Source organism: Octodon degus, unplaced genomic scaffold (genome assembly GCF_000260255.1).
Source record: "Octodon degus isolate 3935 unplaced genomic scaffold, OctDeg1.0 scaffold00020, whole genome shotgun sequence".
NCBI classification, from domain to species: Eukaryota; Metazoa; Chordata; class Mammalia; order Rodentia; family Octodontidae; genus Octodon; species Octodon degus.
In genome coordinates, this window is record NW_004524596.1 from 15,728,387 (window position 1) to 15,754,287 (window position 25,901).

At 50.8% G+C, this 25,901-nt stretch overlaps 1 protein-coding gene across 1 annotated transcript in view; it reads left to right on the plus strand.

Annotated features, from left to right (window-relative positions):
* Positions 1-6: 6 nt before the first annotated feature.
* The window catches only part of Rhoq (ras homolog family member Q), a 35,632-nt gene continuing 9,737 nt past the window's right edge, over positions 7-25,901 (plus strand). The window contains exons 1-2 of the mRNA XM_004627678.2: positions 7-227; positions 742-800. Of these exons, the coding sequence (XP_004627735.1) occupies positions 86-227; positions 742-800 (201 nt within the window). The 5' untranslated portion in view covers positions 7-85. The remainder of the gene's footprint in view (positions 228-741; positions 801-25,901) is intronic.

Sequence of the window (25,901 nt, forward strand, 5' to 3'; positions counted from 1 at the left end):
GGCGGCGGCCCCCCCAGGCGCGCTGGGGCTGAGCCCGGCTGGCGCGGGGGCGCGCGGGGACCATGCCCGGAGGCCGGACCGCAGCATGGCTCACGGGCCCGGCGCGCTGATGCTCAAGTGCGTGGTGGTGGGCGACGGGGCGGTGGGCAAGACGTGCCTGCTCATGAGCTACGCCAACGACGCCTTCCCCGAGGAGTACGTGCCCACCGTCTTCGACCACTACGCCGGTGAGCCACGAATGCTAGGGGGCAGCTCCCGGGCCAGGAACTTTGGAGCAACTTTGGCGGAGCCCCCGGCCGCCTCCAGAGCGCGCGGCGCTCCCCTCCCCCGCGCCGGACCTGCTCCCAGGCTTAGCCTTGCCGCCCCTGGTTGCAGCGCCCACCCCCTTAGCACCCCACACCTGAACCTGCTCTCCCCGCTGCCCGTTGCTCCGGTGCCCTTCTTGACCTTCCCACCGCCACCTCCTGTACTGCCCCAAGCCCCTGGGGGAGACACTTGGGGGTACCGCGCAGGATGTGGCTGTGGGACCTGCGGGGGGGAGGGAGCGGACAGCGGGACATCACATCCCGTCTCAGGCCACTCACAGTGATCCGGACGCAAGGCAAAGGGGTGACATCTCCTAGGGAGTGCCCACGTGCCTCCTTGTGGGTTGGGAGAGGAGGGTCAGGGTGGGGACTGAAGTTGCCCCAGAGCCCAAGTCGCTGTGAGCTTCTGTCCCCACCCCCACTTCTGTCTTTGCAGTCAGCGTCACTGTGGGGGGCAAGCAGTACCTCCTGGGACTCTATGACACGGCGGGACAGGTGAGTTTTCGGCGTCTGCCCGGCCCCCTCCCCCCAGTTCTGTGAGTCTGTGAAGGACTCCTAGAAATCTAGGTGCCTAGGTGGGAGGGTGTGTCTGCCGGGGGCTCACTCTGGGCCGGGTCTTTTCTCAGACCGGCCAATTAAGAAAGCAAACAAATGCAGACAGAACCTCTGGGCTGTGAAAGTTTTTGTCTGTGTGGGTCTTTCCGGGTGGCAACGGGTGTGTGGGTCCCAACTCCGGTTGCAAAGTGGCAGGCCAATGGTGAAGCGCCCTTATTTTTAGTTGCAGATGACCAGGTCTCCCCCTCGCAGCCTCTGTCTGGTCCCTCATTGGTGAGTGGTCTGCCTGCCCGAGGAGTCTGATTGGTGGGAAATGGCATCATCTAACATGATGGGAAGGCATTTGGTCCTGGTTATGTTTATTACAACATCATTGCAATCTGGGCCTTGAGTCCCTGAAAACGTAATTTGTGGTGTTAGCAGAGGACCACAGGGGAAAACAACAACAACCACCAGATCCCGGCATTCCCTGGGGTTGGCGTGGGGGTGGGCGGGGTTAAGAGTTCAGCACGAATCTTGGACGCAGAGCTTTGCTCCTCTTTAGGAAGGCCAGGTTACTTTGTCTGGGTTTTCTTTGGAGAGATTGTTGTGCAGAAAGAAAACACATCTCCCTGCAGCCTCTGGCTGGTGCTTGCACATCAGTAGAGGCCAGGCTGGGCCTCTGCAGCATCAGGGCCTTTGCTGGATCTCTCTGTCCCAGTCCACTGTCTTTCCTAGATCCACTTTTGTGCAGGGACTGAGATGATTGTGTGTGACAAAGTTTTGCAGAATGCAGCTCTGACTTGACAGGAAGACTCAGGCAGAAGTTTCTGCGTGTCATGCAGACTCAAGTCCTTGGAGACACGTGAAGGACTCAGCTTTGGGGAAGTCCGGTAGTAGAGTTTCTTTCTATGTAAAATGAGTTTAAAAAATAAAAGACCTTCCCCCTGTGGAGATGCAGTAGGCCCAAATGCTTAATGTGGAGCCTGGCACATATTTGGTGCTCAGTAATGGTGCTTTTGTAGCTCATCTAGGTTAGGCTTTCAGAATTGTGTGCAGATTCTCTGTTGGATTCTGAAGTGTCTTGCTGGGGCTGCCTTGCTGTGGCCTTGGTTTCAGTTAGAGGGACATCTGGGGCTGCAGAAGTGCCAGAGGCCACTGCCTGTCACCAAATGCCCAAATCCGTACAGCCAGTTCTCAGCTCTCTGGAGCTCTTTTCTTGTCTGCCTTGTAGGTGTTGCTCCTTCTTGGGCCCAAGAAGGTGGGGAAGGAAAGGGGCAAAACTCAATCCAGACCAATTGCTAAGCAGCACAGTTGGGAAACAAGAGGTCGGCATTGCAGGTTGAAAAGAGATTTGTGAAACTTGTCCTTAGTTGTAACTTCTGTTGCTATGTCTTATTCCCTTATTTCCTTTATTTGTCCCTATGATCATTTTTTTGACTGCATGTTCCCATTCAACTGCACATGTATTTGTTGGAACTTATGTGCCCACTCAATCCCAACTAGTATTTACCAAGTGCCTTCTACTTATTGGGCATGAGGCAGCAGCATTCACAGGTTTAAACCACATTCATGGTTATCCACCCAAAAAATGACCCTCCAGCGGGGATCACTGAGATGCTCCCCCAAGTTGCTTGGGTTGGTTGTGTACACAAAAATGTATGCTTTTCTGAGTGAGGTTGTATGCTGCCTAGTCTAACCAGGGAACTTAAATCCAGTGAGGTACCCCAGGTTGAGTGTGCCCATAGAATCGGGCTTTTCCATAGGCCATCACAGTTGCTCTTTGGAGTGGAAGACTGTAAGGTACAGACCACGCAGGATCAACATGAAGCTCAACTACTGTAGTACTATTTACTCAGCGTAGGATGCCTACTCTGTTGGTCCAGATGTGTGTTAGGCCCTGGTGATGTTTCTTCCAGGGGCTGAAATTTTTTTTTTTTTTTTGATCAAAGTTAGTAGTACTTCATCTCTGATTACTAATGTGCACCTTTAGCAGTGATGGGGCCAAGTGACAAGTGCCTGTTGTACCCATAATACTGTGCTGAACATTTGAGGAAGACAAAAGAACAAATGTAAAGTCAAGATACGTCACAGCCATTGTTAGCATAGGCAGTGGCGTCTGGCTCAGATGCCTGGCCATATGTAGGTTTGGGGCCTGCCAGATAGCTCAGTGGGTTAAAGCACCTGCTTAGGCAGATGCAGGGACTGGGTTCGATCCCTGTGACAGCCCTTCCTCCCAGGCAGGCTGAAATGGCAATTGAGACTGGGCTTGGTGGCCTGGGCCTGTAATCCCAGGCTTGGGAGGCTGAAAATAGGAGGATCTCTGAGTGTGATCTGTGTAGTGAGACCCTGTAGACCCTGTACATTAAAAAAAAAGATTTCATGCCTTTATGAATGCATTCTAAGTTTCCTTATACTTACAAATGTGCATGCGCATGTGCACAGAGACATGCGTGCACGCACCATCACACTGAGGCCTGATGGGCAGCAGAGGAAGGCCTGTGGCTTTGTTGGGTTCAGACCTCTACCTTGTGCTTGTCATGTGCCTCTAGCTATTCATTTTGTTTGTAATAACAAAAACGTAGGCAACCAGAATCTACCCAAGGTTGTAGGTTCTCTTAAATTCTTTAACATATGTAAAAGCAGCTGACATTGTTCTTTGCACATAGTATAAGGAGTTATGTGATGCTGCAAGAAATTATGGTACTTCTCTCAGTTTCTTGGGGAATGGGAGTCCCAGGTGGGAGAGGATAGTGCATTCATTTTGCCTGCAGTTGATAGAAATCCCACTAGAAACCAGACACTGGAACCTTTGCAGCAGAGATAAGAAGCCCCATTAATGTAAGAGAAGTAACTGAGTTTGAGAAGCAAGTGGTGTACGTAGGCTCTGGCTGGTTCTTTTTTCAGAAAGCTAGGATGGGAGGAGGCAGCTCACAGTGCTGCGAGGCAGTTGTTCGCTCTCAAATGTTTTCTCATGCACGTGGGCACTTGCTGTATCTATTTAAATAACAGCGACAGCACCTCCCTCAAGTTGGCATGTAGCCGCTACTTGCTTACTGGTGGCCTTCTCTGTGACCCCAGTCGAGTTCAAAGCCACGGGCATCATTTGCTCAGTTTACTATTAGGAATGTAACAGTCAGGAATGTTCAAAGTAGATAACATTTTGCCTTGTTCAACGCACTACTTTCCACCTGACTTCGGCTGCTGTTAGCAGAGAAAAAAAGAGACAGAGAATGAGAACAGTGTGGTAGGCATCGGTTCCCATCGAGTGCCTGCCTGGGGACACTCCTCAGTGTCCTAGCTTACTCGCTGGCATGCCAAAGGGAATCCCTCCTCTCTTGGCTGAGCCCTGGTGGGTCAAGGACAGCATTGTGACATTTTGACTGCCAAGCATTTTGGAGTAAAAGTTGACAGAGGCACCTTCCTCGGTCCTGGGACCTCAGGGGATGGTTTGGCTTTCTGCCTAGGCCTCAGTGGAACTTTTCTCTTCCTGCTGGCTTTCGGGTCTTCACTGTTGGCTCTGTAGCACACCCACTATCTACTCTGGGGGAGTCTGCAGGGTAAATTCTCTCTTCTGTCACTTTACTGTTTGAAGCAAAGGGGAAATGGGAAGAATTTTCCCAGTGTCCCGACAAGCCCGTGGCCTACCTGGCAAGTTCCCCTCTTACCACAGGCTCCCAACTAATCTCTTAATCCTTGGCAGGGAGGCAGAACCTGATAGCCCTGAGAGGGAAGGACTAAAGCCTAGGTCATCCCAGGTCCCAGAATCCCCGCACTCAGGGGACGTGTGCCGGGGTGACTTTGGGATCTCTAGAGGTCCAGATGTAGCTACCGTCTCCGTGCGTGGAAGTCCACCTGCAGGCTTTTTGCTGTTGCTACATATGTCTGTGAAAACTTAAACACACAAGTTCAGAGATGCATGCAGAAGAGCTATAAATATCCCCTATACTAGTGTGCCCCGAGGTTGCTTTTTCAGTGACAAATGAGATTTGTTTCACGCTTGACGTTGTCCAGCAGCTGCGCCTGCCCCATGAGGCCTGCAGCTGGCCTGGGAGGTGCTTCCCCTGACAGAGGACTCTCCACCCGAAGTGGCCTCAGTGAGCTCCTCTTTGTACATTTTGTGGAGCACACCCAAGGGCCCAGCATGACGGGAAGGTGCAGGGGGACGAGAGAAAAGCGTTGCATTCACTGGGCTCTTCACATGACGTCTTTCCCGATACACTTTCCCCAGAGGAGGAAATGGAGAGAGTGGGCTTATGGGAACTGCAGAGCGCAATTTGGAAAAAGGCTTTTCCGACTGTGGAGAGAGCCTGCGCTGAATAAAGGCGAGATTTAGGAAGTGTGTGTCCCCAGCGCTGGTGCCACGGCCCTGCAGCCTCGCCCTCCAGCCCTGAGGGACCCAGGGAGCAGAGTCTGGAAGGAGCCACAGGGTTGCTTCCGGAACTCTGCTGCAACAGGTGAGTGCTGGCACGGAACATCCGGTTTCCCTTAGTAACCTACTGTGGATTTATTATCTGCATTTTGCTAACCTTTTTAGAAGCTATTTATAACTCTAGCCTGCACTACCTCACACGGGAATGCTGGGTTCTTCCTTTGCACTGGGACTCTGGATGGCCTTTGTTGACTTTACAGCCTCTGCTGTCTAGAATGCCAGCGTTCCTGTATTTGGGACTGTGCTGTTGATTTGCGTTGTGCTGGCCCAGACTGCAGCTGGGAGGCAGGGGCTGCAGGGTGGAAGCCGAGCCCACCGGGTCTGCTTGGCTTCTGCTTGATTCAGCAGTGCTCCGGAGGGGTGGAGGGCATTTTATCCTTTGTTGTGTTTGCCACAAGCTGATTTTTGTTCTGTATGTGTACGTGTGGTGCTGGTCCGGAGCCCAGGGCCTCAGGCATGCTCTGCCTCTGAGCTACACCCCAGCCCACGTCATGATCCAAAATCTCTCAGGTTAGAGGCCTCCTGGAGTTAGAGGCCTCCTGGAGGATTGGGCTTTTCAGTTTTGTGGTGGAATTGGAGTTTCCTGGAGATGAGACCACATGGTGTTAAAGCAGCTAGCTCTCCATGGGGTGTCAGTGTCAAGCAAGGACAACTGTGCTGGCAGCAGCGGACACCACCAGAGGAGTGGGCTGTGGGCTACGAGAGGAAGAACATATGGCCGTTAGGGACAAGCCAACAGAGGACCATAGTTTTTTTTTTTAAATGTACGTGTGTGTGTGTGTGTGTGTGTGTGTGTGTGGCCAGCTCAGCCCACCAGGGGGCGGGGCTGGCTGGCATGTGGTGCTGGGGGATTGAACCGCGGTCCCTGTGCTTTGCTAAGCTTGTTCTAAGTAGGTGCTTTAGACCACTGAGCCATCTCACCAGCCCAGGACCATAGTTTTTTAAAAACTACAATTCATATTCACGAGAGGCTGTTTCTTTGCACTCTGAGGGGCTTGGCTTTGCCCTTATTTGGCCCTCTTGGGCCAGAGTGGCTGTCTTTGCCCTCAGCAGTTTGCTGTTCCTCTTTTAGTGCCCGAGCAGCTGCTGTGCATGCAGGGTGGCCTGGGGTGGAAGGGTGGCCAGCCCCTCCTAGCCCTCCTGCTCCCTGATAGGCTTCTCTTGGACCACTTCCTGAACTAGATCCTGCCGCCTCTGAGCTCCACTGGGACAAGGGACTGAGGCCTTATCCTGTCCCAGGGCCTCACCCACTGGCTGGTGTGTGGAAGGCGTGCAACCAAAATGCCTTCAAATCAGTTTGTTCTCATTTGACCATCAACTGAGCTTGTCTAAAAGACTAAGCAGTAATTGAGGGTGCAGCTGGTGACAGTTTCATCCCTCACCCCCGCCCACAGGAAAGTTTTGTTGAGCCAGTAGAAGTCTCCAGGGACCAAAGGAGTACCAGGCAAGTTGCTGTGCAGTGGGTCACCAGCATCGTCCTCTTGCAGGGCCAGCAGTCTTCATGGTTGCCAGGCTTGGGCCTCTGGATCGTTAGTGCCTCTTGCTCCCTGATGCTCTGAGCAGGAAAAACACAGTTTAGGACTCTGCAGACTAACTTTAAATCCCAGCTATCCATGTACATAACTGAGCCTGCTCAGTCCCGCGAGTCTTTTCCCGCTGTAAGATGGGGTGGGGGGAAGTTTCCACCATGCAGAGTAGCTGCAAGACTGGAGATTGTAGAGGGAGTTACCCCATGTGAGCCCAGAAGAAGGTTCGAGTGGTGGTCTGGGTGGACGCGGTGTTGATTCAGTACCTGCCACGTTTCACCTTCCATGGGAGAAGGAGGGCGATCAGAATGCAGAAGGGCCCAGCATGTGCGAAATGGAGAAGCTGTTGGAAGATCTCTGGCTGTAGGGCACCCAGATGAGAGACCCGTGGCCTTCCTGGTTAAGTGGGATTGTGGTAGCACCTCCTAGTAAGGTTACTGGGCCCAGGTCGAGCCTCCTCCTCCCACAGGACAGATTTCCTCTTAGCTGTCCCTTCCAGTTGGAGCAGTCTCACTGTGGTCACTAGCCCCTGCCTCCAGTCCCCACCCAGGTGCTGAACAGAGCATCTCCCTTATTCAGGGTGCCACGAAAGTTTGGGAAGCGGTGCAAGTGGTCATGTGAGCAGAAAGTACAGGAGGCCCCTCTTCTGGGTGCAGGGGGGCAGGCAGGGGGTTCCCATGTGGATCTTCATGGGGCTTAGGACCCTGCTGTCAGTGTCAGCAAGGAGGAGTAGGCTTGAGGACTAAATTAGGGAGTTTTTCACCTGGTGAGTGACAACTTAGTAATTAGAAAGGTACTAATCTGGTGCTGTGTCGCTTGTTGATTTGCATAGAAAGAAAAAGTGGGAGAGGGGGTCTTATTGTAGCTGTTTCTCTCTGAGTGACTGGTAGCAAGCCGGTTCCAGATGTGCAGGCTTGCTGGTCGCCCCAGACGCCGATAGGTTAGGGGGGCTTACGAAAGACAAAGTCGATGGAAATGGTAGAGCCAGGCCATCATCCTGGGTGCAAGGTCAGCCTGGAATCCAGTACTGAGACCCTGTTTCCAAAAGAGGGGGAAGATACCCTTGCTGTGGAACGGCCTTTTCACAGAACGTAAAACATGGGGCATCTGGTACCTCCCTGGGGCCTCTTGGCAGCTCCTGAGTCATGGGAGTTAGTGGTATTCGCCTCACATTGAAGGTTCAGGAGGTTAAGTGACTTGCTGCAGGCCGTAGAGCTGGTGAGTACCAAAGCCAGCATTCTGGGACCACCTCGGGACCAAGTTGAATTTTTCATGTTAACGTGCGCTGGTCAGCCTGACCATAGCGAGCCCTCTTTACATGTGTGTTTCAGTCTCAGATGTTTCCATGCAAGAGGTCTGTTCCCAACACATTGCTTTTCTGGTGGGGTGGTTTCTAGGCAGGGAATGTGTCAGGCTTGCCACTGCTGTTCCCTGTGACGCTGAGTCTGTTTGCCCATAAACCACTGGGCCTCCTTGAAAGGGGTATGGTGGGGTACCCTTGCCACATTACTGGTGAGTGGGTGAAAGAGGCTTGGTGTCACTTGTCCTGAAGTGTGGCTGCACGTCTGCTGCAGACAGCATGTAGACTTTCCTCAGCCCGAGGGGGGTCCTCCCTGCTCGTTGGGGCTCCCTGTGTCCACTTCTGGCCACCAGCCCTGACCTGATAAGATTGCCACTTGGGAGCTACTTGCAAGTGACAGGTGTGGCTCTTCTGTTCCATAGGGGGTTGGCAGAGGCCAGATCTGCTCTTCCAGGGAGATGAACTGGTACCAAGAGCTTACTTGAATAAGGGCTGTCGAGAGTGCCCAGATGGGCATGGTGGCCACTCGGCAAGGGGGTGAGTTACTGCCCAGGCCCTTGAAGTGTGGGCCTCCAGGAGCACTTCCTGGCCACCTGGAAGTTGTCCAGATTCTTAGGTCCACTCCAGGCCTCTTGACTCAAAAATCTCTAGGAAACCTCTGTTATTCCAGGCCTTTCATGTAGTTCTTATGCAGACAAAAATTTGAGCACCCCCAGACTATTTTTGTGGGCTGTGTAACCTCTCAGCAAGCCTCCTGTACCCCCAATACTGCCCTTAACACATGGTCCCCAGAATGCAAAGAACATGATCAAGTTATTCTTCAGCCCTCTGCCCTACCAAACACCTCCGCCCCACCCCAGGCCTTCCTTCCTCATTCTTAACACATTTGGGACTCTGTATTTGTTGGACTGAATCAAATCCCTTAGCCGCTGGGGCTGCGGGAGAAGGAAGCAAGATTTCACGAGGCATCCTGGGGGCTATGCCTATAGTAGGCTCCACAGTATTCTTGATGTGGCCTAAGTGCCACGCCATTGTCATTAAGCAACCAAACAGACATGCTTTGGTCAGTGTGGCCAGAGCCAGGCTTGGCGGTGTCACAAGAGCAGCCCGGATTGTGCCTACTTCTGAAGCATCAGGTAGGCATCGTCCTGCTACACTCCCGGGCAGGTCCCAGGAGTGGTTGGAGGAGGAGGAGGAAGGGCCTTGTTACTCCAACACCCACCCTGGCAGTAATTGCTCCTTCCTCAGCTGACAGAAGCCTTTAGCACAAGTGCTGTCTTTCTCCATTCTCCCACGTCTTCCCTTTAAAATGCTTTCTTTTCTTTCTTTTTTCAAACTTGTTCCAAGCTAGAGAAACCATCCTCTTTCAAATGGCCTAATGGTTGCGATTATAAATGAGTTGGCCTGAGGTAGGCCCCGTCTAAGAGCTGCCACTAAGCGAGCATTTATTTAATTCTGACTGTCCAAGTCAATTAAAATTCCATTTATTCCAGCTTAATTTTCAAAGGCCTGCCCTCCCCTGCCAGCTGGGCCCGGGAGGTCCACTTAGGACCTGGAGGTGTTTCTGGTGCTTCCTGGGCCCTGGAGCCTTGGGGCCCAGGCTGAGAAGCAAGGGGGAAGCATCCTGCTCCCACTGCACTGGGACTTCATCCAACAGAGCGGAGCGTTGGCTCTGCCTCCGCTTCGCCCAGAGGAGAAGGTCGCTCTGAGAGAGAGGTGCCCCGTGGCTGCCTCCCTCCTGGAGACAGATCCCTGCTCTGAGTTTGAGCTGAATGAGTTGTCTCTAGGCTGTGGTGTGCCACGCTCCAGGTAGAGCTGTGCCTCACAGAGATCGTGAGCCTGGAGAGGAGGTGGCTTCCGGCACTCAGCACCCAGCACAAGGATTGAGGGCCCCGTGAGAACTAGGTCAGAGCTGGTGCCCAGAGAGCCTATCGGCGAGATTACTGTGGAAAGAACCAAGAAAGTGTTCTTGGAACTCTAAATCACCTTGTGCTGGCTTACTTAGCAGCTCTCTGAAGGGGGATTCTGGCCTGTGCAGGCATTGAAGGGCTTTAAAATCAGGGAATATGGGTTGTTTTAGTACAGTGCCCACTTAAGCACAGTGGGACTCATTGCATAGCTCATTAGGTGGCCTGCATTTGGGTAATGTATTAGTGGTGGTCACATACTGTCCTCCAGCAAGCCTGGACCCGCAGGAGTCCTTCGCTGTGCAGGACCTGCAGCAGTGTCTTATAGAACCCACTATAAGGAGAAAAATCCATGCAGTCGACCAAAATACAAGTAGAAAACAGGCCATGCTGTAAGATGGCCAAGTATGAGGAGTCATGAAGGTGCCAGACCCCTGCTCCTTGGCCAGATTCTCCCAGGTTGGACGGGCTCTCTGGGGCCACTTCTCTACAGAGATGATTTACTGGGGCACCCATTACTGGGTCTGTGGTTCTGATTTATGTTGTCTCCTAAGAGTCCAAAGTATAGGTGAGATCCTGGTAGAAAATGAGCAAAAGACAGAAACTAGTAGCTCACAAAAGAACAAAAGCAAGTAGCCAATGAAAACTCACTGTGTGGGGCTGGAGAGATGGCTCAGTGGTCTAAAGCACCTACTTGAAACAAGCTTGGCAAAGCACAGGGACCGCGGTTCGATCCCCAGCACCACATGCCAGCCAGCCTCGCCCCCTGGTGGGCTGAGCTAGCCACACACACACACACACACACACACAATAAATAAATGTAATAAATAAAAATAAATAAAAAAATATTAAAAAAAAAAAAAAGAAAACTCACTGTGGCCTGGCAAGTGAAGGTCCTGAGCTTGATCCCTGGTACCGACCAAAAAAGAAAAGAAAAGCAAACACTATGCAAATAAGTATATAAAAACATTTTTGGGCCAGCTAGGAAAAAATACTCAGGAGAAAATGGATTCTCTATACTGTGCTGGCAGAAACCCAACACAACCAGTTTGGAGGTTAATTTGGCAAAGACCCTTGAATCTGTGATGATGCCTTTTTATGCATTTATACAAAGGAAACGTTCAAAGTACACAAAGACCCACATACGGTCCTTATTCACACATAATAATGACAAATTATAAACATTGATGTGTAGTAAAAAGGAACTTGTTAAATTGTAGAATGATGTATAGTAAAATATCAGCCATTAAGAATTATGCTTTTGACAATTTTTAAAGAAACGTAGAAGGCTAATGATGCGTTAGGTGTAAAGAAGCATGAATCAGAACTATATATATAGCACGGTTGCAACTTTGAAGAATTTGCACACGTATAATACGCGGGGAGAAATCGGGTCAGAATCATCGGAATGTTAGAGTGGTTGGCTCTCAGTAGTGGTATTGAGTAATCGGAGGAGTTTGCTCTCTATTCTTTCCCCCACTAAAAAGTTTTTATTTTCATCAGAGTTGTAATGTAGATGCTTTAAGAGGCAGTGAGCCGGACAGAGTGACCCATGCCTGCAATCCCAGGCAGAAAGGGGGATTGCAAGTTCCGAGCCAGATGAGGCAATTTAGCGACTTAGCCCCTGTCTCAGAATAAAATATATACAGTTATCTGGGGATGTGGATCAGAGGCAGAGCGCTTGCCTAGCATAGGTTCGGTTCCCAGTGCTAAGGGTCTGGGCCGCGGTTCTGTACAGTCTCTCCTTACCTCCCCTTGACAAAAGCCGCATCCCCTTCCCTTGTGACGTCCACTTTCAACTCTCCCTGTGCATTTGGGTAACCAATGTCTTCTCTCGACTTCACCGTGTGCAGGAGAGGGCTTTAGTTCTCTTGTGCATGCACCCTCTGTGTCCCATCCCCTTTCCTGGTAGCACCATGATCATTTTCAGTCAGCCCAATGATCATGTTCCTAGCTTCTGTCACTGTTCATAGCTGAGCCGGGTGGGGCACTAAGATGGCTTTTCCCTTCCTGTACTACTTGCTGTCTGTCTGGAGTTAGTGACTCACTCACTGGCGCCCCCGCTCCGTGTTCCCTGTGCAGCTCCGATTCCCCCCACACTTGCCTCTCCCCTCCGGCCTGCTGCCCTGGGCTGTGTCTGTCCCCACTGTGCTCCACTCCCCCAGGGTTCCTGTCACCTTCCTTAGGAGCCTCTCTGCTGCTCTTTCTCTGGATTCTTTCCCTGTGTTCAGCCTCTCATGTCTTCTTGGTTTATTTCCTCACTTTGATGGAGGGTATATTTTATTAGTTTCTTTGGTGATTTATTGGGGGCAGACTTCTTGACGCTAGCATGTCTGAAAATATTTTCATTTCCTTCATACCTGATTGCTTAAAAACTGAGCTGCATCCCCAGCCCTTCTTCATTTTGAGACGGGGTCTCAAAGTTGTCCAGGCTGGCCCCAATCTTAAAATCGGTCTGCCCTAGTTTTTGCTCTATGTCAAAGCCATTGTTTCCAGTATTTGTGATTATGCTGTTCAGAGTTCCATAGAAATCTCATCCTTCATCTTTTACAAGGGACCTGCTTTGACTCTGGAAATTCTTAGTATCTGCCATTTCTCTGTCTGTAATTCCATAGCTGTGGGCTTGATGGTTGGTTCTTGCTGGTTAGCGTAAGCCCTTGCAATCTGGGAATTCGTGTCTTTTTTATTCTGAGAATTTTGAGTTCTCTTCTTCGATTTCTTCATTTCCTGTTACTTCACTTCTGTTACTGTAGATTTAGAGGCTAGAGTTCGTGGGATGGTCCTCAGATTTTTTTTGTACGTCTCACTCTGTCTCTGCCTTCTTGCTCCATTTTGGGGGGATTTCCTCAATGATATGCTATACCTCCCTTTTTTTGGACATTCTTCTTTTTTTAATATGTGTGAGTGATGCTGGAGGTCCAACTCAGGATCACAGTCTTGCTCAGCCACATGCCCAGTGCTTTTCATTTTGAGACAGGGTCTCTCGAAGTTGCCCAGGCTGGCCCCAAATTTACAATCCTTCCACCCTTGCCTCCTGAGTGGCTAGAATCACGTACACACCACCATGCCTGGCGAAAATTGATCCTGTTTTTAATGTTTCTTTCTTGGTCTACAGTCTTTTTTCTTTTTCTTTCTTTCTTTCTTTTTTTCTTTTCTTTTTTTTTTTTTTTTTTGCGGAACTGGGGATTGAACTCAGGCCCTTGCATTTGCCAAGAAAGCGCTTACTCCACTGAGCCATCTCCGCAGCCCCTCCACAGTCTTTTCTAGGTTTTATTTGATTTGTTTTTGAGTGGAATATCTCCTGTAATTTCTCTGAGGATAGTAATAATGGTAGTCCTTGAACATTTTTTAAAGTTTCAATATGTTATTAAAGTTGTCCTGGGCTGGTGAGATGGCTCAGTGGTCTAAAGCACCTACTTAGAACAAGCTTAGTAAAGCACAGGGACCACGGTTCAATCCCCCAGCACCACATGCCAGCCAGCCCCGCCCCCTGGTGGGCTGAGCTGGCCACATACACACATAAATAAATAAATAAATAAATAAATAAAATAAAGTTGTCCTATTTTATTATTGGTTATTGTCTCTAATTTCTAAATTAAAGTTCATTGTAGGTATTTATGTATAGGAAAAACCATGAATATAGGGCTTAGTATTACTTGCAGTTTCAGGTTCTGTTGAGTCTTGGGAGGCATTCCTTGCTTGAAAGGACTACAGTGCACAGCAGGGGAGGGCTGAATCTAGCTAGTCCAAGTCTCTTCCTTGGGATTCCCTGGGTTCCATTAAGTCTAGCTTCTTCAAGGACTGGTCTCTGTAGGTTTCTTTTCACCCTTTGGAGGGACCTTGTTTTCTTGTTTGTGATTGTTTCAAAATTTTTGTCCTCTCGTGTAGTCTTTAATTTTGATCTCTGTTTAAGGTGTCTTTCTTCATGAAGGGTAGTTTGACACTCAGCATGTGCAGGTCTGGGTGTGAGTGGGCTGGTGGACTCTGGCCTTCCCCAGAGGGGAGGGTTTCTCCGCTCAACACGGGATGTGTTGGACTGGATTATTCCTTATTGTGGGGACCTGTCTTGTGCACTGTAGGATGTTTATAGAATCCCTAGCCTTTTATTATAATGCCATTAACACCTTTGTACCAGTTGTTACAATTAAAAATGTCTATAGATGTCACCACCCCGGGCTTTCCCCAGCCCAGTTGAAAACTGATTCATTGTGGTTTGTAGGCTTCTCACTGGACAATCTGCAAGGTCATGGGTTCTGGTCCTTCCTCTTGGACTGGTCATAATTCCCTGGAAAATAATCATCCCCCTCCTGTCTGAGGAGGGCTTGTGCCTGACTGACTGGTAGTGTCCTTCGAGGGGTGAGAGTGGGGGTAGGGACTCGGTTTTCAGTGGTTCAGAATCTGCAGCCCAGCCTGGTGTCCTCTTACGGTCTCTATCTAGATGTCCCTCCAAAAGCCTCATGCACTCTGGGGCAGGGGTTTATGGAAGGTAATTGGATAGTGGAGGCACCACAGCTGGCTTGTGCGGTGGGGCTGTTGGGAGAGGCCAGACTCCACCAGCCCACTCACACCCAGACCTGCACACCTGGGACATGGAAGGGTGTGCGTCCCTCCCCCTCCGCCCTCATGGTGCTTCCTGGCTGCCGTGAGGTGAACCGTGTTCCTCTACCAGGAGCTTCCACCGTGCTCTTTCTGCCTGCAGCCAGCTGACCGGGTAAGGGCTGAAACTTCTAAAATGTGCGCCTCAATAATCCTCTTCTCCTTTAAGTTTGGAAGCATTTTGTCCCAGCCTCTTGGGAGAAAGATTACACCACCTCCCCGCCAGGCTTCCTCCCTTCTGCCCTTCCTGGAGAATAAATATCCTTTGCTTTTCACTGGGGTTGGGGAATATACCATGAGAGAAACAGGATCTGGGATCGAACTTCTGCATGAGCTGACTCTCTGCCCACCTCCATGTGTGTCTCTGTTTCAGTCTCACACCCGGGAGGACTTGGGGTGTCGCATTGTGTGGCACCAGCTGGGCGTAACTTCCCTCATTGCTGACTCAGGAGCTGCTCCCTGGGTCTCCTTCGTCTGTTCCCTTTTCTTTTGCCTCTGGCTTATAAAATTTCGTTGTTCCCTTTCATACTTGTTTTGTCTCTGTGACTTTGTGCCTTTTAAAAACTATTCTGGTACGTGTTAGAGAATTTTGGAGCACTCCAATGTATATGTTCGGGCAGCTGGGATTTAACTGAAGTCTTCCCATTTTATAATTGGAAACATAAATATGAAGAACACAGTTACAGTGTGGCTTCTGTTTCAGGGCCTGCCTCAGTATTCCTGGGAGAAAGTGTAAGAATCTTGCTTGGCATTTAGGCTTTGGAACAAGAGGAATTAGATGTCTTGGAGGAAGTTGGTTTCTTCTGGGCCCTAGAAAAACAGCCTTGCCACAGTAGGGACCAGGCTGGCCCATCTACCATGGGCAAAGATGGGTAGACATCTGTAGACCAGTTATGTGAGCTGTGATTTGCTGGCTGTTGGTAAGGTCTGCATAGATCATAACTTCAGATGACATGTTTTTCGGGCAGGCCAAAGTGTACTCTGTGGGATTACAGCTTTCTTCAGTTGCATTTCAGTTACCTTGGTTATTTTTGAGTGTTTTAAAATGTTTCAGTCTCGGGGCTGGAGAGATGGCTCAGTGGTCTAAAGCACCTACTTGGAACAAGCTTCCCAAATCACAGGGACCGCAGTTCGATCCCCCAGCACCACATGCCAGCCAGTCCCGCCCCCTGGTGGGCTGAGCTGGCCACACACACAATAAATAAATGTATAAATAATTATAAAAAAATATTAAAAAAATGTTTCAGTCTGGAAAAATAAAATAAAATAAAAATAACATGTTTCAGTCACCTCAGTATAACCCACACTACAGGTGACTAATAACTATGGTTTGATTTTTAATAGTGTAATTTTCCGAATGTAGCCCTCCCTCAAGGGGCTGTGGGTCCTCCTACAGCCCCCATCCATTAATTCTCCTGCAGTGTCAGTGACTTGAGAAGTGGCCTAGAGCGCTTCCTAGGGAGGAGATGGCATGGGTGCAGGGGTTTGGGGCAGAGGGGTCCAGGAGGGATGAGGTCTCCCGGGGTAGAGGAAGGCGCAGAAGGAGGTGCGCAGAAAAGCTCGAGGGTGGGTGTGGAGCAGGCATCATCCTTTTTGGCTACAGTGGGTGACATCAGGGAAGCTGTTGAAGCCAAGGTTGGCAAAGGAGCTTGGTGCCAGTTGTGGGTGTCCTGGAACAGAAGCCTAATAAGTTGGATTTTCCGCAGCCTACAGTGGAGAGCCAGCGACACTCTGAAGGTTGGCGCTGGGCGGGAGGTAGCGGATGCGCATCAGGTGGTGTCTCTATGTGGCCTCAGCCATTTCTAGTCCTCAAGAGTGGGCATCTTCTCTGTACTCTGAATTCCTGGGGCACTCAGCACCTTGGTCTTAGGTCATTAATCTGTGCCTACATTCCAGGCCTTCTTTGGAGCTGTTGATCCCATTTAATCATAGCAAAGACTTTATGAGGTCAATAGTAGTATCTGCCCCATCCCTTGCCTTTTTTTAATGGATGAAGGAACAGGTTTGACACAGAAGGACCCTATAAGGTCATGCACGAGGCAGGCCCAGGCCTCAGGCCAGGCTTTTGGGTCCATGTGTGCATCCCACTATTGTGACTTCACCCTGCTGCCCAGATCATGCCAGATTTCTTCGTAAACCAGTGGCTTTTTATTTGCTTTATTTTATTTTATGTTTATAGCACTGGGGATGTACCCAAGTCCTCACGCATGCTAGCACTTTACCATGAACCACACTCCAGGCCCACCAGTGGCTCTTAGGGAAGGCATGCGCCATTTGCTTATCCAGACAGCTCGGAACATAGACTCCAGTGATGGATTGCAGGCACTGATGACCACGGAGCTCATTCTGTGGCTAACACAGGGTGGCTCTCAGAGGTGGAAACTCGCAGCCTCCTGTGGAGTTCTGCCGGGCTGTAGGATGCACCCTTGAACTTTATTTATTTTATTTGTGGAACCGGGGATTGAACTAGGGCCCTTGCGCTTGCCAGGGAAGCACTTATTCCACTGAGCCATCTCCCCGGCCCTCACCCTTGAACTTTAAATCCGCCCCTGCGGGCCCAAAGGCTCCAGGAGAACTTCTGCACTTTACCCAGTGCCTGGGGTCTGGGCTGCCTGTACTGCTGTGGGGGAGAAGGGAGGCAGCGGCACCTGGCCCAGCACTGCCTCCGAGGCAGGCTTTCCTGAAGCCTCTGTGCAAGTGTTCTGATTGAGTTTTGTGAGGGCGCTGGTCTCCTCCTTACCTGCAGTGTTGCTTTGGATGGATTTTGTTTCTGTGGCGCTTGGGTTGCCTTGGCAGTGCCCGAGTCTTCCTGACTTTTCAGTGTGGCTAATGCACTCCGGGAGCTGACTCTGGAATGCAGAGGATACTGGTGTGAATGAGGGTCCGGCTGTGTTGTACGGGCAGCTGCCAAACACTGCCCTGGCTGCCTGTGCGCAGCAAGGCCCGGGGGGACTTGGTGGTGTGGGGAGCCAGGTGCCTTGCGATTCCCAAGGCTCGTTGTCCTGTCCGCGGTGACCTGAAGGCAGTTTTGAGGAACGTTGGTCTGGCTATTTCCTGGGTAGGCGCGGCCCCTCCGCACTTGCTGAAATGCGAAAAATGTGCCTGTGCTCTCCTCTGGGTCAATTTCATCCCCAGTTTTTATTTCCTGCCCATTGATTCCTTTGCCCCAGACCTGAAATTGAACTGAACAGCAGCACTCCTGAGTGTGTGGCTGTCAGGGAACAGCCGCTGTGTGGGCCAAGCTGCGCGTACCTCTGTTCCTTTGCTCCTGGCAGCAGCCCTTTCCGTAGTCGGAGGAAATAGGTGCGGTGGGTGACCTGCCCGAGGCTGCACAGCTAGCCATTGTAACCAGACTGAGAAGCTCTGTCTGAGTCCACCGAGTCACCGCCTGGCTGAAACTCCTTGGGAGACCTGCACTCAGCTGCACCTCTGCCCACTGTTGCTGTAACTTTGGATGAAGGGGAGCTTCCCAGAGCCTCAGTTTCCGTATCAACCAAGCAGGAGATGGCTTGTGTCCTGGGCTGATGATGAAGGTCCAGCAGGGCGCCCGGGGCTTGTGTGGAAGTGGGAACCAGGCAGCTCCTGGGACTGAGAAGTGAGCGAGGTCCCTGTTATGCATAGGGTTTCTCATCCTGGGATGTAGATGCTCTTCAGGGACCTTCTGGCAAGGAGAAGATGAAGGGAGTGATTCAGCGGGGACAGGGAAAGGGGGGCCTCCAACTTGGGCCAAGAGGGTGACCCTGCCTAACAGTGCCAAAGTGTGCTATGGTGATTTGTGGACGTCCAGGTCAGTATGGTACAAGTGCTTCTGTGGTCAGCACCTCTGAATTCGCGGAGAAGTGTGTGAGAATGTTTGGGAAGGTTACTTGCAACGTTACAGTTTCGCATACTTGTGTACCTATACGTAGTTTTTTAAAGTTCAGGTAGAAATTCAGTCTTTTTGTTGTGTTGTTCTGGGGACTGAACCCAGGGCCTTGTACTGAACTGTATACCCATCCCCATCCCCAAACCCATCCCCTTTATTTTTTATTTCAAGACAGAGCAGGGCCAAGTCACCTAGGCTGGCTTACACTTATGATCCTCCTGCTTCAGCCTTCCTAAGTTGCTGGGACTCCACAAGTGTCCATGGTACTCAGCAGGTGTGGCCCTCTTGAAGTGTACAGTCCAGTGGCAATCTGTTCATTCACAGAGTTGGGCACCCACCCACCACCTCTGTCTAGTTCTACAACATTGGCGTTGGCCCACTACCAACCGTGTGAAGGTTTAAGGGGTCTGGTCCAGGCCAGCAAGTTTATGGAGTGTGTTAGGGCGTCCTGATTTTGCCTCCGAGAAGCCTCCCTCCTCTTCAGATGGCAGAGTACACTTGTCTGCCATGCTGTGGCTTAAGTCTCCAGATGCCAGAAAGGTTGGTTAGTCACAGTTCAACTCCTCCATGCAATTTGACTGCCTGGTAGGATACGGAGAAAAGAAACACCTAAGGCATAATCAGGTGGACAGTTGTCCCTCTGTGCTCTCAGGAGTGTGGCTCTAGGACCTCTCAGCTACCACAATCCATGTATGCTCAAGTCCCCTTTATACACTGGAATATTTGCATGTCACCTACACACACCTCCATATCATCTCTACTGTCGAGGGACAAGAAGAAATCTGCCCGTGTGCAGTACAGCCACATGGCTGCGTGTGCAGGGATGTTTTCCACTCGCAGTTGTTAACGTCTTAGAAGCAGAGTCCGCGGCTACAGAGGGCTGGCTGCTCACGGTGGCAGGCGTGTTTGTCCATGAGCAAACTGTAGGCAGACGGCTAAATGGATGGAAGGGCTTTCCTGGTGTATCAGGCTTGGTGCTTAGAGCTCTGGTGCTAGAGATAGGTACAGGTTCCGTGACCAAGCCGCGCGTGCACACTGGTGGCATTGGAGAGCACAGCACCGCAGCACTGACCCATGTACACGAAGCCCCGACCCCATGTGAGCTGCAGCAGGAAGGCCGGGAGAGCTGAGGGGGCAGGAGGGCACCCCCAGCAGGAGAGGCAGGAGCAGCCCAGCAGAGCTGTGCTCTGATGGGACGGTTCCTGATGTGTGACCCGCTCGGGCACCCGTGCCTGTGGGAGCAGCAGGGCGAGGAATGAAATGTACTGGTTGACTTAAGCTTGTGGGTAGGCTGTCCAGGGCTAAGGGGAGTAGCTGCTGGTGGGCTTTAGGAAGGTAGAGGAAGTAGAAATGCGGGGCACACAGCTGCAGTGTGTAGGTAAGCGTCAAAACTGTGAAAAGAGGCGTGGTGAGAGGCAGTGGCAGGAACTGAGATATCGAAAGTGGCCCCTTGCTGTCAGCCTGTGTGTCCGTGGGAGAGTGGGTCTGGTGCTCACACTGTATCCTCGCAAGTGGCTGGACCCAGCCTTGCGCCGAGCACACCCTCCCTGACTGCAGGAGCCTCTTGGATTCCCGACCGAAAGCGATAGCAGGAACCCAGGAACTGTCCCTGGAGAATTCAGACACTTGCCCACATTCTCTAGTGTGGTAGCTTGTGAAAGAAGTGCAGGCCAGTGCCACGCAGGGCTCGGTGTCCTGGCTGCAGCTCTGCCTCAACTCTGTCTTCCCACGTGTGACGCTGGTTCGTTCAGCAGGTGTTCAGTAAGCAGGCACTGTGAGCCTTAAAGTCTAGGCCCTGCCCCTGGGGAGTGCCAAGGAAGAACCAGAGAAGAAAGAGACGCTTCTGCATAGTGTCTGAGGGGCAAGAATAGGTGCTCTTGAGCTGCAGGATGTGGGGAAGAGTGATTGTCTTGGGGGATTCCGTGCAGTCTCTTGGACAAAGTGATTTCTAGCCCAGAGCCTGGAAGGTGATTAGGTGTTGGATTAGGTGCTGGCAGGGTAGGGATGGGGGGGGGTGTGACTGCATGAGTTTGGGTTGAGGGGCCTACCCTGCGCGTACACTTGGGGTTGCTGCTGAGGCCTTGTGGGCTTCTGGCTTATGCCGCTTGACTGGGTGGTGGTGGCTTACTGAGATGGCACACAGAAGTGAAGACGTGAGCTTAGTTCAGAAATCCGGGTCCTGGGGTGTCCTTCTTGGCCAGAGGAGGAATCAGGTGCAGAGCTGAGTCGAGAGCGCCTCTGACTCCCCGCCCGGCCGAGGCTCAACAGGTCTGAAGTCAGGTCCAGGTTTTCTCTTTGACGTGCTTCCCGGCTTCCTCAGAAGACGCCACTGTGCAGACAGAACCCGGACAACATTTCCTTGCCTGTGTCCAGCCCGTGGCCCAAGCCTGGCTTCCAGCATAAATCTGGCAGCCACTGTTTCTCTAGCCGCCTGCTGTTTGCACTCAGTCTGCCTTCTCTTATGCCCCAGCTTCCTGTCCTAGCTTCTGTCGTCCACCCCTCATTCCCCTCAAAACTGCCCGAGTTACCTTTTTAAAGTCAAATTATGCAATTGGTTCCTTGTCTCACCTTTCAGTGGCATTCCATGGCATTCGGCGCCCAGCCCAGCATCTCTGGGGGCCTTCTGTGTAGCTGGGGCTGTTCTGCTCTGAGCTGCCTGTTCACACCATCCCGGGTCACTGACACCTTCCCTCAGGTCTCCTGTCTCAGGCTGCAGGGAGGTCTTCCCTGGCTGCCTACACTGAGGCTACTTTCCAGGTTGTTCTGCTATCCCTGGCTTTTTTGCTTCAAGGCACCTGCCCCATTTTCCAGTTATGTTCATTTGGGTCCTGGTTTTGTCTTTCTTAAACCTCAGCTGTCCCAGACTCTCCTCTTTGTACTCATCCTGGAATGAAACCTATAGGGGACACCTGCTCCTAGACACCTTTTTTAAAAATGTATTTAGTACAAAGTCTACAGGATCTCACTACACAGATTGGACTCGTAGTGATTCTCCTGTTTTTAGCCTCCCAAGTGCTGGAATTATAGACCCATGCCACCATGCCCGGTCTCAGTCACCATCTCAGCAGGCCTGGTGGGGGGGGGGGACCGGCACAGCAAGCTGGAGATTGAACCCTAGTCCCTGCGTCTGCTTTAACCCACTGAGCTATCTGGCTGGCCCTAGACACCACTGTAAGTCAGTGAAATATCATAGTCCTAATGTGACACAAGCAAAGCAAAAGTAACTCATCATAGAAAGATTTATTTCAGTATTAAATCTCCAGATTCCTAGAGCTGACTATTCAAGAATTATAGTGAGGTAATCATCACATACCTGTATTTGTAGGTAGGATGACCGTGAATGTAACAGCTACAAATATTGACTGACATTGTTTTATGGGTCATTCAAATGCTAGTCAGTATTATCAGTGACCCAGAATTCTTTTACGATCATAAGCAGCTCCTGGGATGTTTCAGACAGAATAAAGCACAGCCTCCTTCTACTTGGATTGAGATTACCTTCCGATTCATTAAAATCATACTTAAAAAACCTTTTGTGTTCATGTATTCAGTCAAGTCAGGTAGTATATTGGTGTAACTATAAAAGTTTTTCTTTTGTTTTTATTTTTGAGACAGAGTCTCACGGTGCAGTTCAGGCTGGGCTTGAGCTCACTCTGTAGCCCAGGCTGGCCTCGAACTTGCAGTGATCCTCTTGCCTCAGCCTCTCGAGTGCTGGAATTACAGGCAGGTGCCACCACACCTGGCCAAAAGGATTTGTCATGTTCAGGAGTACCTAGCAGGATACTCCATCGTCATGTGGGGCCTAGGGCCTAGGGCTGCTTTTCATTGTATGGGTTTTGATCTGATCTGGTTTCAGTCCCCAAACACCAGTAGTATTTTCCTGTTCATTTTGCATTGAGCACCTCCTGCATTTCCAGCGTGTCCCTGGGCACAGCCGCACTACCTGGCTGAGAGCTACTTGCCCATGGCCTGGTGGCAGGCAGGCAGGTTTGCGACTGGTGTCCCCTGGTGCACGTCCCATGCTGAGCGCCTTGCTGCCAAGCAGGCTTGCTGGCATAGATGAATGAGTGCCCGAGTGACTGTGTGTGACAGACGTTAGGGGAGAGTGTGCTCTGTGGATGGTGACCTGCCTGTTACCTTGCTTCTGTGCACCTTAGGCTAGCAAGCCTCTGTTTCAGCGAAATACACTTACAATTATAGCTCCACACAGCTCTAGCTTCTTTTATAACCAGGGGGGTCGCCTCACTGTGCATAAGAGACACAGGGATGGCTCTGAAGTGTGGTTTGTCTTTTTTTTTGGAAAGTCAGACTTGTCTGTGAAAAGAGCTCGAAGCACTTGCCCAGCTCTCTTTTCTCTCCGCATGTGTCTGCTATATTTACCATCCCTTCTCAGAGGGGAAATGAAGCCTGCCCAAGGGCCAGATTTAGCTACAACTTGATCCTGGGCCCGGTGGGTCAGGTTGGATGAAACAGAATCTCATACTTGAGATTTATCCAGAAGTTTAAACCTCCTCCCACATTAAATATGCTACTAGAGATGCTCACGGAGTGAAGTTCCGTGGAGCCTCTTCTGCAGAGAGGAAGCAGCCTGCTGGTCAGGCCCCTGCCCTTAGAGATCAGGAAGTGCTGGGTTCTGGAGGTGCAGTAGGAAGCCAGGCTTCCACCGCTTGCGCCTGTGTAGTCTCTCCTTTTCCCTCAGCCGACCCCATGCAGGCGTTAGGGTCAGTCAGGCAGCCACAAGCAATGTAGTGATGGGAAAAGTCCTCAATTAGAGTTCCTAGGTCCTAAATAATTGGTAAATAAAGGGATTGACTTATTGAAAATTGTATGAAGATGACAGTTGCTGAAAGCTACAAACTGAACCGTCAAGTGTTGTTTTATTAGGGCCAGCCAGGTAGCTTAGCGGATTAAAGCACCTGTTTAAGCAGATGCAGGGCCCACGGTTCATCCCCAGTGTGCCGTGCAGGCCCCGCTCCCAGGGCGGGCTGAGACTGTGATTGAGACTGGGTGTGGTGGTGCATGCCCGTAATCCCAGGGCTTGGGAGGCTGCAAACAGGAGAATCACTACAAGTCTGATCGGTGATGTGAGACCCTGGAGATCCTAAATACATTAAAAAAAAAAAAATAGTTGTTTTATTGAGGGTTCATGCAGCCCGTGACATCGAAATACGATTTCATGACTTAAATGAAGATTTTTGAAAAGCATTTACCCCCTAGACATGTACAACACTTAAAATTATTTTTCCTTCCCAAACTTGCTTTAGTTCAACAGTAGAGGGTGTGGTAGGAGGTGGGGGCAAATCCAGTAAACTCATCCCCATTGAACTCCTAACTGAATTTGTCAAAGTGGTCCCCAAAGAGATTCAGTCTGCCTTTGTATGTTGGGTGGTTTTGAGTTTGGGGAATTAATGTTGTTTGTCCTGGTGCTGGGGATCAGAGGAGGGGCACTTCCCATGCTGTGCAGGTGCCCTACCCCTGAGCTACTCTCCCAGTTCTAGAGGGTTGGGTTTTTTTTGTTTGTTTGTTTCTTTTGTTTTTTTTTTTTCCAGTTCAGGGATTGAACTCAGGACCTTGCACTTGCCAGGCAGGTGCTTAAGCCGCCGTGCTGTATCCCTGGCCCCTGGACTTAATTTTTAAGGAGGTGAAAGGTCATTTCACAATATTAAATTTAAAAATGTACTCAAAAGTGACAAAGTGACCATCCCAAAGAAATGAGTTTTCCATGGCTGGGGAGATAGTTCAGTGGCATAAGTGCCTGCCTGGCAAGGGCAGGGTCCCAAGTTTGATCCCTGGTACCGAGAAAAAAACAAAAAACAAAGAAATGAGTTATCCTAACCAACTGCCCAGAATGACTGTGGGAATGTTTAGGGTACCGCTGGAGCGCTCATCCACGGAGCAGCTGCCACGCGCGCCCCCGGCCTTGGCAGGGCAGCCTTTGAAGGCTGGGTGTTTCAAAAGCCAGACCTGGTTCCTATTTCGGGCTTCTCACTAGAAACAGAGGTTTCAGATGGAAGTCACTGTGGTGCCCCAGGAAGCGGCCGCAAGTTGCTGTCTCTTACCCCGCACAGCCACCAGCTGGCTCAGTGTTCGTACTTACTTCCCAGACGTCTTATGTATTTCTGAACATGATCGGTAGCCGTGTGATAAAACAAGCACTCAGTCGCGGTCCCACATTGCCTCACTTTAGGTTGTTGGGGACTCTCTTGCCGGTTTTGGTAAATGACTGTTTCCTAAATTGGAATAACACCCAGGGTTCTTTGGGAGTGCAACTCTTCTGAATTTCAAAGCACTTGTCACGGATGTCCTCTCATTTTATAAACAGAACCTAAGAAATGAGGGAGGTAAGCCAGGCCGCGCTGGCTGCCCGCTCCATTCTCGCCATCCTAAGGCCCGGCGCAGTGCCTCATGAGGTCTTTTCTTGGTGTCCTCTAATCACCACTTGGGAGTGGACCACATTCCAGCGTTTAATGGCAGCTTTGCACACATCTTGTCTGTCCTACCGTGAGCGTCCGACGAGCCACGGCTGGTGCCGTCTCCTCACCAGCGCCGAGCTCACACATGCGTTCACACCAGCCCACAGTCCCTCTTCCCAGCGATGCCGTTCCCGCGTACAAAGCCCCAGAGCAATGCACAGGCACCTGATGCGCACTCTTGTCCGCTCATGCCCCAGCCTGATTTACAGAGCACCGAGATTTATGGAGAGCGTGGCAGACGCGTGCAGAGGCCCATACGTGGGGTGTTGGATCTTGGCCTGCCTTCGCGTCTCTGCTGATTACAGCTCTCCTCCGTGTCCCTCCTAGGTGCCTACTGTGTGCCTCTTGGATTAAACTTTGATCCCTTCAGCTGCTGCAGCTCCGTTTTGAGCTCCCCATTGGACGTGACTTCCTCTCTCTGTTTATGTCTTGAATTCCCAACTAAACTGAGGTTTCCAGAGCGTACAGTTAGGTCCTTTAAACGTGTATGTGTGAACATCCTCTGTGCGTAGAATCTCAGGAAGTCTTTGCTGAGGGCTTTCAAGTGGCCATCATGTGACACATGTCATCTGACAAAACGTGGAACAGCATGACAACACTTGTCCAGTGTGAATGGGTTTATGTAAAATACGAGCTTGGGGTATTTATTTTATTTTATTTTATTTATTTATTTTTGGTGGAACCGGGGATTGAACTCAGGCCCTTGCACTTCCAGGGGAGCGCTTACTCTATTGAGCCATCTCCCCAGCCCCTGGGGTATTTATTTTAAACAGACGTACTCAGGTATTCTGAACCAAGACCTGTAAAGGGGGAACATCCAGGTCCATGTGATGAGACAGGAACAGTGAAGCAGCAGAGGCCTGTGGCTGAACTAGACATCAGCAGGTGGCTCTGGCTACTGTGCGTCTGCTGTGCTCCCTGTTGCTCCTGAAAATCTTGTTTCCTCGTAGGCACATCCCCCCC